Source organism: Heterodontus francisci, chromosome 36, assembly GCF_036365525.1.
Source record: "Heterodontus francisci isolate sHetFra1 chromosome 36, sHetFra1.hap1, whole genome shotgun sequence".
Classification (NCBI taxonomy): Eukaryota; Metazoa; Chordata; class Chondrichthyes; order Heterodontiformes; family Heterodontidae; genus Heterodontus; species Heterodontus francisci.
Genome location: NC_090406.1, coordinates 50,176,148 through 50,189,126, shown reverse-complemented (window position 1 = coordinate 50,189,126; position 12,979 = coordinate 50,176,148). Strand labels below are relative to the sequence as shown.

Below are 12,979 nucleotides of genomic sequence, written 5' to 3'. Positions count from 1 at the left end.
TTGACTGGACTGCTCTAGTGAGCCAGCATTGACCTGATGGGCCAAATGGCCTCCTTCTGTGTTGTTATGACTCTATGACTATAAAATTAATATAAATGTGGTGACCTGCTCACATTAGATGTACGTAAATACCAAAGGATTCACAGTCGGAATGTGGTCCAGATTATATCTGAATCCAAGCCCGGGAAAGGTTACAGTTTTTTTTAATATAGTAGGTAGTGTTTTTTCCAGGGAATCAAGGTCCCTAGTGTAACTAATCTAATTTTTGTGTAATTTAAGGGGATCAATTAAGGGTAAGTCATGGCAGGGCAGCTCGGCAATGTGGAGTGCTCCTCCTGTGCAATGTGGGAAGTCAGGGACACTTCCAGTGTCCAGGGCGAACACGTGTGCAGGAAGTGTCTCCAGCTGCAGCTACTCGAAATCTGCGTTTTGGATCTGGAGCAGCAGCTGGAGACATTGTGGAGCATCCGAAAGTCTGAGATCATCGTGGATTGCACATACAGGGAGGTGGTCACACCGCAGGTAAAGACTGCTCAGGTAGAAAGGGAATGGGTGACCGCCAGGCAGAGTGGAAGAACTAAGCAGGTCGTGCAGGAGTCCCCTGGGTCCATCTCCCTTTCTAACAGATTTTTCACTTTGGATACTGTTGGGGGAGATAACTTCTCAGGGGAATGCAGCAAGAGCCAATTCTGTGGCACGACAGGTGGCTCAGCTGCACAGGAGGGGAGGAAAAGGAGTGGGAGAGCTATAGGGATAGGGGATTCTATCGTAAGGAGTACAGATAGGCATTTCTGTGGCCGCAAACGTGACTCCAGGATGGTATGTTGCCTCCCTGGTGCGAGGGTCAAGGATGTCATGGAGCGGCTGCAGGACATTCAGAAGGGGGAGGGTGAACAATCAGAGGTCGTGGTTCACATTGGTACCAACGACATAGGTAGAAAGAGGGCTGAGGTCCTGCAACAAGAATTTAGGGAGCTAGGTAGCAGATTAAAAAGCAGGACTTCAAAGGTTGTAATCTCTGGATTACTCCCGGTGCCACGTGCTAGTGAGTATAGGAATAAGAGGATAGAGCAGATGAATGCGTGGCTGAAGAGATGGTGCAGGAGGTAGGGCTTTAGTTTCCTGGATCACTGGGACTGTTTCTGGCAAAGGTGGGACCTGTACAAGTTGGACGGGTTGCACCTGAACCGGAACATCCTTGCTGGGAGGTTTGCTAGTGCTGTTGTTGGGGGGGTGGGGGGGGGGGGGTAGCGGGGGGTTAAACTAATTTGTCAGGGGGATGGGATACAGAATGGAGGTACAGTAGGGGGTGATGCACAGTCAAATTTAGAAGAGAAACAGAGTCAGTCTGGAAGGCAGAGTATATACCGACCTGTTAAGGCACAAGTGAAAAATCCAAGGCTGGATTGCATCTATTTTAATGCAAGGAATCTTACTAGTAAGGCAGATGAATTGAAGGCATTGATTAGCACATGGGATTACGATATTATTGTATCACAGAGACATGGTTGAGGGAGGGGCAGGACTGGCAGCTCAATATTGCAGGGTATAGAATCTTCAGGCGTGACAGGGGAGGGGATAAAAGAGGAGGTGGTATTGCATTGTCAATCAAGGAGTCAATTACTACAGTAAGGAGGGATGATATCTTAGAAGGTTCCTCAAATGAGGCCATAAAAACAAAAAGGGGGCAGTCACTTGGCTGGGAGTGTACTACAGGCCTCCAAACAGTCAGGGAGAGATAGAGGAGCAGATATGTAGGCAAATCTCAGAGAAGTGTAAAAATAATAGGGTAATAATAGTAGGGGATTTCAACTTACCTAATATCAACTGGGATAGTCTTGGTGAAAAAGGCTTAAAGGGGGAGGAATTCTTAAAATGCATACAGGAGAGCTTTTTGAGCCAGTTTGTAGAAAGTTCTACAAATGAAGGGGCAGTACTGGACCTAATCCTAGGAAATGAAGCTGGACAAGTGATAGAAGTGTTAGTGGGGGAGCATTTCGGGGATAGTGACCATAACTCTGTAAGATTTAAGGTAGTTATGGAAAAGGACAAAGATGGATCGGAAATAAAGGTACTGAATTGGGGGAAGGCAGATTTCAATATGATAAAACAGGATCTGGCCAAAGTGGACTGGGAGCAGCTACTTGTAGGAAAGTCTACATCAGATCAGTGGGAGTCATTCAAAGAGGAAATAGTGAGAATTCGGAGCCAACATGTTCTCGTTAAAGTGAAGGGTAGGACCAACGTGTCCAGGGAACCCTGAATGTCGAGGGATATAGAGGATTGGATCAGTAAAAAAAAGGAGGCTTATGGTAGATTCAGAGCACTGAAAACAGTGGAGGCCCTAGAGGAGTATAGAAAGTGTGTGTGGGGGGGGACTTAAAAAAGTAATTAGGAGAGCGAAGAGGGGACGTGAAGACACACTGGCAGGCAAGATAAAGGAAAATCCTAAGGCGTTTTATAAGTATATTAAGGGCAAGAGGATAAGCAGGGAAAGAGTAGGGACCTTTAGGGACCAAAGTGGCAATCTGTGTGTGGAGCTGGAGGATATAGGTGAGGTTTTAAATGATTACTTTTCATCTGTGTTCACTATGGAGAAGACGATGTAGGTGTAGAGATCAGGGAGGGGGATTTTGATATACTTGAACATATTAGTATTGAAAGGAAGGAAGTATTAGCTGTTTTAGCGGGCTTAAAAGTGGATAAATCCCCAGGCCCAGATGAAATGTATCCCAGGCTGTTATGTGAGGCAAGGGAGGAGATAGCAGGGGCTCTGACACAAATTTTGGAATCCTCTCTGGCCACAGGAGAGGTTCCAGAGGACTGGAGGACAGCGAATGTGGTACCATTATTTAAGAAGGGTAGCAGGGATAAACCAGGCAATTATAGGCCAGTGAGTCTAACATCAGTGATAGGGAAACTATTGGAAAAAAATCTGATAGACAGGATTCTTCTCCACTTGGAGAGGCAGGGATTAATCAGGGATAGTCAGCATGGCTTTGTCAGGAGGAGATCGTGTCTAACAAACTTGATTGAATTTTTCAAGGAGTTGACTAGATGTGTCGATGAGGGTAAATTTAGTTGATGTAGTCTACATGGACTTCAGTAAGGCTTTTGATAAGGTCCCACATGGGAGATTGGTTAAAAAGGTAAGAACCCATGGGATTCAGGGCAATTTGGTAAATTGGATCCAAAATTGGCTTAGTGACAGGAGGCAGAGGGTAATGGTCGAGGGTTGTTTCTGCGAATGGAAGCCTGTGACCAGTGGTGTATGACAGGGATTGGTGCTGGGACCCTTGCTGTTTGTCGTGTACATTAATGATTTAGATGTGAATATAGGAGGTATGATCAGTAAGTTCACGGATGACATGAAAATTGGTGGTGTCGTAAACAGTGAGGAAGAAAGCCTTAGATTACAGGACGATATAGATGGGCTGGTAAGATGGGCGGAGCAGTGGCAAATGGAATTTAATCCTGAGAAGTGTGAGGTGATGCATTTTGGGAGGACCAACAAGGCAAGGGAATATACAATGGGTTGTTCGGACCCTAGGATGTACAGAAGGTCAGAGGGATCTTGGTGTACTTGTCCATAGATGACAGAAGGCAGCAGCACAGGTAGATAAGGTGGTTAGGAAGGCATATGGGATACTTGCCTTTATTAGCAAAAGCATAGAATATAAGAGCAGGGAGGTTATGATGGAGCTGTATAAAACGCTAATTAGGCCACAGCTGGAGTACTGTGTACAGTTCTGGTCACCACACTATAGGAAGGATGTGATTGCACTGGAGAGGATGCAGAGGAGATTCACCAGGATGTTGCCTGGGCTGGAACATTTCAGCTATGAAGCGAGACTGGAAAGGCGAGGGTTGTTTTCCTTAGAACAGAGAAGGCTGAGGGGGGACATGATTGAGGTATACAAAATTATGAGGGGCATTGATAGATTAGATAGGAAGAAACTTTTTCCCTTAGCAGAGGAGTCACTAACCAGGGGGCATAGATTTAAGGTAAGGGGCAGGAGGTTTAGAGGGGATTTGAGGAAAAAAAATTTCACCCAGAGGGTGGTTGGAATCTGGAACACACTGCCTGAAGAGGCGATAGAGGTAGGAACCATCGCAACATTTAAGAAGTATTTAGATGAGCACTTGAAACGCCATAGCATACAGGGCTATGGGCCAAGTGCTGGAAAATGGGATTAGAACAGGTCGGTGCTTGATGGCTGGCACAGACATGATGGGCTGAAGGGCCTGTTTCTGTGCTGTATGACTTTATGACTCTATGACTCAATTCAAATGGGTCCATTTCTAGTCAGACATTTCTGAATCATTGAAATTCGTCCCTCTTTGAAAGAGCTATCCAAGTGCCCCCACTCTCTTGATATTTCCCCATAGCCCTGCAATTGTTTCCTTCACATATTTACCCAATTCCTTTTTTGAAAGTTACAATTGAATCTGTTTCCACTACTCTCACTCAGTGCAGTACAGGTTACAAAAACTGGAATTGATCCTGTTCCAATCTGAATTCAGGTCCTGTCCATTGATAGATGTGAGCAAAGACTCGCTCCCTCTCAGGGGAGGAATTGCAAGTCTACTTTGTGAAGCAAGAGAATGAAAAGTGGAGATCCCACCTTGAACCTAACTGCAATGTTTCACTTCTATATCAGGTTGTGATGACTTCAGGCTGCAATCCCTGCATGGGATTGTAAAAGTATAAAATGCGAGAGAGTGAGGGGATCTGAAATCTGGGATTCTATCACAGCATTGAGCTGTCTCTTTGCTGCCCGCCATGTTATGGAGTTCAGCCATCTTGCTAATGTTTTAAATCCCAGAGGATCTATTTGATTTTCTAGAAGAGACGCTGATATGACATTTGAGACAAACACAGATTAGGAATGGAATTACTAAAAGGGGAACAATCAATTACGAAGAAACATATCTCACAGCCCCAGGAGATATGTCACTGAGTCAACCTTTTGGCTTTGAGTTTTGGATTCAATGTGATTACTGAGAAATGTCAGCTTATTACTTGAGACAAGGCTGCCTCTACCAAACTGGATCACTCGATTTGATCATTTGATTTGGTGCAGAAACCGGCCGGGATTTTGCGAGGCCCCCTGAGGCAGGGTCAGAAGCGGGGATCATGGAGTATCGCGACGAGTGGCGGGGGCTGGTGAGGTGGATGGCCCGTTGCCTTCCCGTCACACAGCAATCTTCCTGGGGGTGGGATAGGCTGACGATGGCTTTTCCGCCCAGAGGCCAATTGAGGCCCTTAAGTGACCTATTAACTGCCAATTAAGGGCCTCTTCCCACCGCCACTGGGATCTTAGCAGCAGCGGTGGGCAGGGGGGGGGCGGGGGTGGGGAATTCTGCCACGCAGGGAGGGTGCCTTAGAAAATGAGGCTGCCTCCCTGTGGGCTTGGGGCAGGGGGCCCTCCTTTGTGGGTGTATTTTCCCCACCGGAAACAGCTTTAACCCTGGGACCCTCCCCGCTCCACCCCCCCCCGTGGACTGTACGACCATCCTCCCACCTGCCCTCGCTGGGTCCTTTCGGACTGGCCCCAGAGATCCTGCCTCACCCACCTCGGTTCCGGGGGTCCAGTGCTGGGCCAGGGTCCGAGGCCTCTGCAGTACCGGCAGTGGCCACTACTCGCGGTGGTGCTGCCAATACTGCTGAGCTGCTGATCCTCTGATTGGCCGTCTTTAAAGTCTTTAAGGGGACGGGGATCCCGCATCCTGAATCTTTGATTCAAAAAGACCGGAGGTTCGCTCCGGTGGTGGGGGTATGAAAAGGCAACTCTGTCTTTTTGGCCTGGCGCTGGAAGCCCCACCTCCAGCTCAAAATTCAGTCCATATGTGCCAAAAATGCAACTAGTAAAAATCTAGGACTTGCTCCTCCAAGGGTTATGGATGGTGGAGCAATGGCAGCTAATTGGGGTTAAGGTACAGTTCAGCCATGATCTAATTGCATGGCAGAACAGGATGATAGGCCTCCTGCTATTCCTATGTAGCTAAATTCTCACTATCTGATTCTAGGAAATCCACAGACATGTACCAGCTCCTCCTCTGTCTTACTGCGCCAGTACTTCAACAGCACCCTGCTGGCATTGCCACCTGGCTCACCCTGCAAGAGGAAGCAGGGATATTGTGACAAGTTCAATGTGTGCCGCTTGGTCAATGATGATGGCCCCATTGCCAAACTGAGAAACGCCATCTTTAATCCCACGGAGTTTGAAGGCATATCAGAGTGGATGAAAGTGGGTGTTTGAAAGGATTATATTCTAATGGATAATATATCAAACGTCTTCCTTCTGCATGTACTACCTTTTAGCTTTCCCCATTATAAATGACTATGTCTTCAATTAGAATGGGAATTATTTATGTCAGCTTGTCACACTGCAATTACACCCTGCTGTGCCATTACTGGTGAGAGAGTGTAATTAAAATAGTAAATAAAAGAGTTCAGTTAAATAGCAATAATAAGAGCAATTTGGAAAGCTGAGAAGAATAGTTGTTGGAGGATAGTAATTTCTGTACAGGAGCTTGGCAATTGAAGCCTAAGGTAGTACAGCACCAGCACCATGACATGTTTACATAGGTAGTTCTCATTATAAATGTAGACATAGGAATTTGAAAAGAAAATACCTGAACTTAGAGAGGGATTGTGTGGGGTAAAGGTATGTCTTCACTGCATGGTCTTGATTTGCTGAGCAGATTGTACCCCCCCCCCCCCATTATAGAATACATCCAATGTTTATTTTTGGATTTCAATCAGTCGGGGTCCACAATGTGCCGGCGCTCTGCTTCACCAGATTAATACCAAGCGGCAAAGACATTTACCTCCTGAATTCAAAATAGGACAGATTAAATCCACACACCCCAGTCCAATTACCCTCCCACCCTCTAATCCTGCCACGGCAGAAAGCCAAGCTTTAATCTTGGCTCCCTGGGGTTGATTTTGAAACTTGAAAGCATTGTGAATTGTGAGGAAGATAGTGTGGAACTTCAAAAGGACATCGACAGGTTGGTGGAATGGGCAGACAGGTGGCAGATGAAGTTCAATGCAGAGAAATGTGAAGTGATTCATTTTAGTAGGAAGAATATGGAGAGACCATACAGAATAAAAGGTACAATTCTAAAAGGGGTGCAGGAGCAGAGGGACCTGGTCTATGTGATACGTCATTGAAGGTGGCAGGACAAGTTGAGAGAGCAGTTGATAAGGCATACAGTATCCTGGGCTTTATTAATAGGGGCATAGAGTAGAAGAGCAAGGAAGTTATGTTGAACTTGTATAAGACACTAGTTCGGCCTCAGCTGGAGTATTGCGTCCAGTTCTGGGCACCGCACTTTAGGAAAGACATGAGGACATTGGAGAGAGTACAGAAAAGATTCATGAGAATGGTTCCAGTGATGAGGAACTACAGTTATGAAGATAGATTGGAGAAGTTAAGACTGTTTTCCTTGGAGAAGAGAAGGCTGAGAGGTGATTTGATAGAGGTATTCAAAATCTTGAGGGGTCGGGACAGAGTAGATAGAGAGAAACTGTTCCCACTCGTGAAAGGATTGAGAACGAGAGGGCACAGATTTAAAGTATTTGGTATGAAAAGCAAAAGTGACATGAGGAAAAACATTTTTCACGCAGCGAGTGTTTAAGGTCTGGAATGCGCTGCCTGAGAACGTGGTGGAGGCAGGTTCAATTGAAGCATTCAAAAGGGAATTGGACAGTTATATGAAAAGGAAGAATGTGCAGGGTTATGGGGAGAAGGAGGGGGAATGAAATTGAGTGAATTGCTCTTTCAGAGAGCTGGTACGGACACAATGGGCTGAATGGCCTCCTTCTGCATTGTAACAATTCTGTGATTCTGTGATATCTTAGCTGTAAAACAGGAGAATGGCTGTTGAAAGTCGGACGGAAACGTTGTGTGCCAGTTTGCTGGCCTGAATCAGCTTGCTACCAGGCCTTTTAAATGGGTTCCCAGTACTCCTGCCCAAAACTGGCAGGGGCCTGTTTAAGTTTGTAAATTGGAGTCCTGTGCCTGGTGCAGAATCCCGATTGCAACTTTCAAGGGGACATGGGTGAATTATGCATGGTGCATGCAATCCCCTATTCTCAAGGCATTTTTAAAGGGAGCATCTCTGAAAAGATAAGTGTTTTGGTGTTTCTTAAGGTTTTTGAGCACCTCTCGCCCATAAAAGTCTTCCAGCCCGCTGTTAGCCCATTTTGCTCTTGAGCTTCTTCCCCTCCCCAACAGTTTTAACCTGACCGCTGGGATACACGGGCTAGCTGCACAACTTTCTGCTGCTGCAAACCACAGCAAAGTGCCCATTTGGCACCCAGGGCTGGCTGGCGAAATGTTAGTGAGACCAGAACCAGCAAGTGGTTTGAGTCTCTGACCTGCCACAGGCACATCACTTATGCCGCACGCCCACTCAGAATGCAGACAGAAAATCTCTCCCAGTGCAATAAAACCTTCTGGCATGGGTTGGACTGAGGCTGTAGTGAATGGATGGGGAGACTTTACAATGGAATAGGAGGCAAAGTTCACTAAAGCAGAAATTAATTAATTAGTAACACATCTAAAATACTACAGCATGGACTCCTTTCGATAAACCATCATCTCTGGTAAAATACAAATTAATAGAGACTCCATCATCAATAAAGAATTCACCCAATGGAAAAAAAACACATTAATTAGTTAGTTTATACTAGAATTAAGTTAGCATTAATATTACTGGGCATTTAAACCTATAGAAGTTTTCAGTCATTTGGCTCATTTTTTTGAAGCAATTCAGATCTAATCCCACTGCCCTGCTGTCTACCCATAGTCATCTATCTTCTTCTCCTTCATATTTATCCTATTAATTCTTAAAGAACATAATGGTCTCTGCCTCAAACAGTTGCTGAGATAAAGCACTCCAAACTGTAACAACCCTTGGTGTAAAGAAATTTCTCATAGTCTCTCCCCTCACTCTTAGCGACAATTTTAAATTGCTGATCCCTCATCACTGACTCCCCAACCACTTCACTCTGTGAAAATCCTTCGTAATTTAAAAAATTCGCATAGCCATCTCTGTTCCTGTGGAAACAGTCCAGTCCCAGTATCTCAAGTCCCTCCTCATCATCCTGGTGAATTTACACTGTCCTTTTTATAATGTGATGTCCTAAAACTGGACTCAATCCCCTGTTTCCCAGCCAGTGTTTCGTATAAATTATTATGTAGTCTCTGCCCCTATTTCTAAAATCCTACATTGCGGTTGGCTACACTGTCACACATGGAAGAATATTTTATTAATGGATGCGGGAAACTGTGTCGAGTCGAAGGTATGTAAAGTCATGTGGATGTGAGGTTAGTGGGTGGGAGCTAAAAGGGTTGAAAGACAGACTGGGAACAGTGACGTGACTAACAAGGCTTCTAGTGACAGTCTGTCACTTCTCACTGCTGCTCAATCAGGAGCACTTCATTAGTGACTATGGCTTTGTTTTCTTCTAGTTTACTCATTCCATTTTGTAATTTGCAGAGTTCTCTTTGATCTCATAACATGTATTAACGTTTGTTCAGTTTTAAAGTTGTTTTGTTGGTGGGACAGTTGTTGCCTGTTTTGTGTGAATGGTGGTTTGATCTCACTGTGCTTTTCTTGCTCTGGCCCTCTCCTGCAGACTCACTGGTGGGCCATTCTTTTAGGCATTCTGACCCTTGGAGCAATAATGTCAAGTACGATGTTTATATTCGGGAAGACGCTGGACAGCAAGAAAGGTAATATTAACCCCAGGTGTGGATAGATAAACCGACATCACTACGACTGTATTCAGACCAACCCATAATAGCAAACCGGCCTTGCTCTGACTCTACTATAGGATCAGAACAGCAAGGTTGAAATTGGAACTCACTGTCCCCCAATCCCCACTCCACCTGCCCCCCACTCCACCTCCCCCCAACTCCACCTCCCCCCCACTCCACCTCCACCCCACTCCACCTCCCCCCCACACCACCTCCCCCCAACTCCACCTCCCCCGACTCCACCTCCCCACCACGCCACCTGCCCCCCCACTCCACCTCCCCCCCACTCCACCACCCCCCACTCCCCCGACTCCACCTCCCCCCGACTCCACCTCCCCCCAACTCCACCTCCCCCCAACTCCACCTCCACCCCACACCACCTCCCCCCAACTCCACCTCCCCCGACTCCACCTCCCCACCACTCCACCTGCCCCCCACTCCACCTCCCCCCCCACTCCACCACCCCCCACTCCCCCGACTCCACCTCCCCCCGACTCCACCTCCCCCCGACTCCACCTCCCCACCACTCCACCTGCCCCCCACTCCGCCTTCCCTCCACTCCACCTCACCCCCCACACCAGCTCCCCCCCACTCCACCGTCCCCTGACTCCACCTCCCCCCCACTCCATCACCCCCCAACTCCACCTCCCCTCCACTCCACCTCCCCCCAACATCACCTCCCCCCCACTCCACCTCCCCCCCACTCCACTGTGCCCCCACTCCACGTCCCCTCCACTCCACCTCCCCCCCACTCCACCTCCCCCCACTCCACATCCCTCCACACCACCTCCCCCCCCCACTCCACCATCCCCCCACGCCACCTCCCCCCCACTCCACCTCCCCCCCACACCACCTCCCCCCCACACCACCTCCCCCCACTCCACCGTCCCCCCCACTCCACCTCCCCCCAACTCCACCTCCCCCCCACTCCACCTCCCCCCCACTCCACCGTCCCCCCACTCCACCTCCCCCCACTCCACCGTCCCCCCACTCCACCTCCCCCCACTCCACCTGCCCCCCACTCCACCTCCCCCCCAATCCACCGCCCCCCCACTCCACCTCCCCCCCAACTCCACCTCCCCCCCAATCCACCGTCCCCCCACTCCACCGTCCCCCCACTCCACCCCCCACTCCACCTGCCCCCACTCCACCTGCACCCCCCCCCACTCCAGCTCCCCCAACTCCACCCCCCAACTCCACCCCCCCCAACTCCACCTCCCCCCCACTCCACCTCCCCCCCACTCCACCTCCCCCAACTCCACCTCCCCCCCACTCCACCTCCCCCCCACTCCACCGTCCCCCCACTCCACCGTCCCCCCACTCCACCTCCCCCCACTCCACCTGCCCCCCACTCCACCTCCCCGCAATCCACCGTCCCCCCACTCCACCTCCCCCACTCCACCTGCTCCCCACTCCACCTCCCCCCCACTCCACCGTCCCCCCACTCCACCTCCCCCCCGTCCACCTGCCCCCCACTCCACCTGCCCCCCCACTCCAACTCCCCCAACTCCACCCCCCAACTCCACCCCCCAACTCCACCTCCCCCCCACTCCACCTCCCCCCATCTCCACCTCCCCCCCACTCCACCTCCCCCCCACTCCACCGTCCCCCACTCCACCTCCCCCCACTCTACCTGCCCCCAACTCCACCGTCCCCCCACTCCACCGTCCCCCCACTCCACCTCCCCCCCACTCCACCGTCCCCCCACTCCACCTCCCCCCGTCCACCTGCCCCCCACTCCACCTGCCCCCCACTCCACCTGCCCCCCCACTCCAACTACCCCAACTTCACCCCCCAACTCCACCCATCAACTCCACCTCCCCACCACTCCACCTGCCCCCCACTCCGCCTTCCCTCCACTCCACCTCACCCCCCACACCAGCTCCCCCCCACTCCACCGTCCCCTGACTCCACCTCCCCCCCACTCCATCACCCCCCAACTCCACCTCCCCTCCACTCCACCTCCCCCCAACATCACCTCCCCCCCACTCCACCTCCCCCCCACTCCACTGTGCCCCCACTCCACGTCCCCTCCACTCCACCTCCCCCCCACTCCACCTCCCCCCACTCCACATCCCTCCACACCACCTCCCCCCCCCACTCCACCATCCCCCCACGCCACCTCCCCCCCACTCCACCTCCCCCCCACACCACCTCCCCCCCACACCACCTCCCCCCACTCCACCGTCCCCCCCACTCCACCTCCCCCCAACTCCACCTCCCCCCCACTCCACCTCCCCCCCACTCCACCGTCCCCCCACTCCACCTCCCCCCACTCCACCGTCCCCCCACTCCACCTCCCCCCACTCCACCTGCCCCCCACTCCACCTCCCCCCCAATCCACCGCCCCCCCACTCCACCTCCCCCCCAACTCCACCTCCCCCCCAATCCACCGTCCCCCCACTCCACCGTCCCCCCACTCCACCCCCCACTCCACCTGCCCCCACTCCACCTGCACCCCCCCCCACTCCAGCTCCCCCAACTCCACCCCCCAACTCCACCCCCCCCAACTCCACCTCCCCCCCACTCCACCTCCCCCCCACTCCACCTCCCCCAACTCCACCTCCCCCCCACTCCACCTCCCCCCCACTCCACCGTCCCCCCACTCCACCGTCCCCCCACTCCACCTCCCCCCACTCCACCTGCCCCCCACTCCACCTCCCCGCAATCCACCGTCCCCCCACTCCACCTCCCCCACTCCACCTGCTCCCCACTCCACCTCCCCCCCACTCCACCGTCCCCCCACTCCACCTCCCCCCCGTCCACCTGCCCCCCACTCCACCTGCCCCCCCACTCCAACTCCCCCAACTCCACCCCCCAACTCCACCCCCCAACTCCACCTCCCCCCCACTCGACCTCCCCCCATCTCCACCTCCCCCCCACTCCACCTCCCCCCCACTCCACCGTCCCCCACTCCACCTCCCCCCACTCTACCTGCCCCCAACTCCACCGTCCCCCCACTCCACCGTCCCCCCACTCCACCTCCCCCCCACTCCACCGTCCCCCCACTCCACCTCCCCCCGTCCACCTGCCCCCCACTCCACCTGCCCCCCACTCCACCTGCCCCCCCACTCCAACTACCCCAACTTCACCCCCCAACTCCACCCATCAACTCCACCTCCCCCCCACTCCACCTCCCCCCAACTCCATCTCCCCTGCCCCACTCCACCTGCACCCCACTCCGCCTCCGCCCAACTCCATCTCCC

At 51.8% G+C, this 12,979-nt stretch overlaps 1 protein-coding gene across 1 annotated transcript in view; it reads left to right on the top strand.

The window, feature by feature from the left end:
* Positions 1–12,979, top strand: part of LOC137351480 (disintegrin and metalloproteinase domain-containing protein 10-like) — a 139,031-nt gene that overhangs the window by 124,449 nt on the left and 1,603 nt on the right. Inside the window, exons 11-12 of the mRNA XM_068015927.1 lie at positions 6,031–6,251; positions 9,653–9,749. Of these exons, the coding sequence (XP_067872028.1) occupies positions 6,031–6,251; positions 9,653–9,749 (318 nt within the window). The remainder of the gene's footprint in view (positions 1–6,030; positions 6,252–9,652; positions 9,750–12,979) is intronic.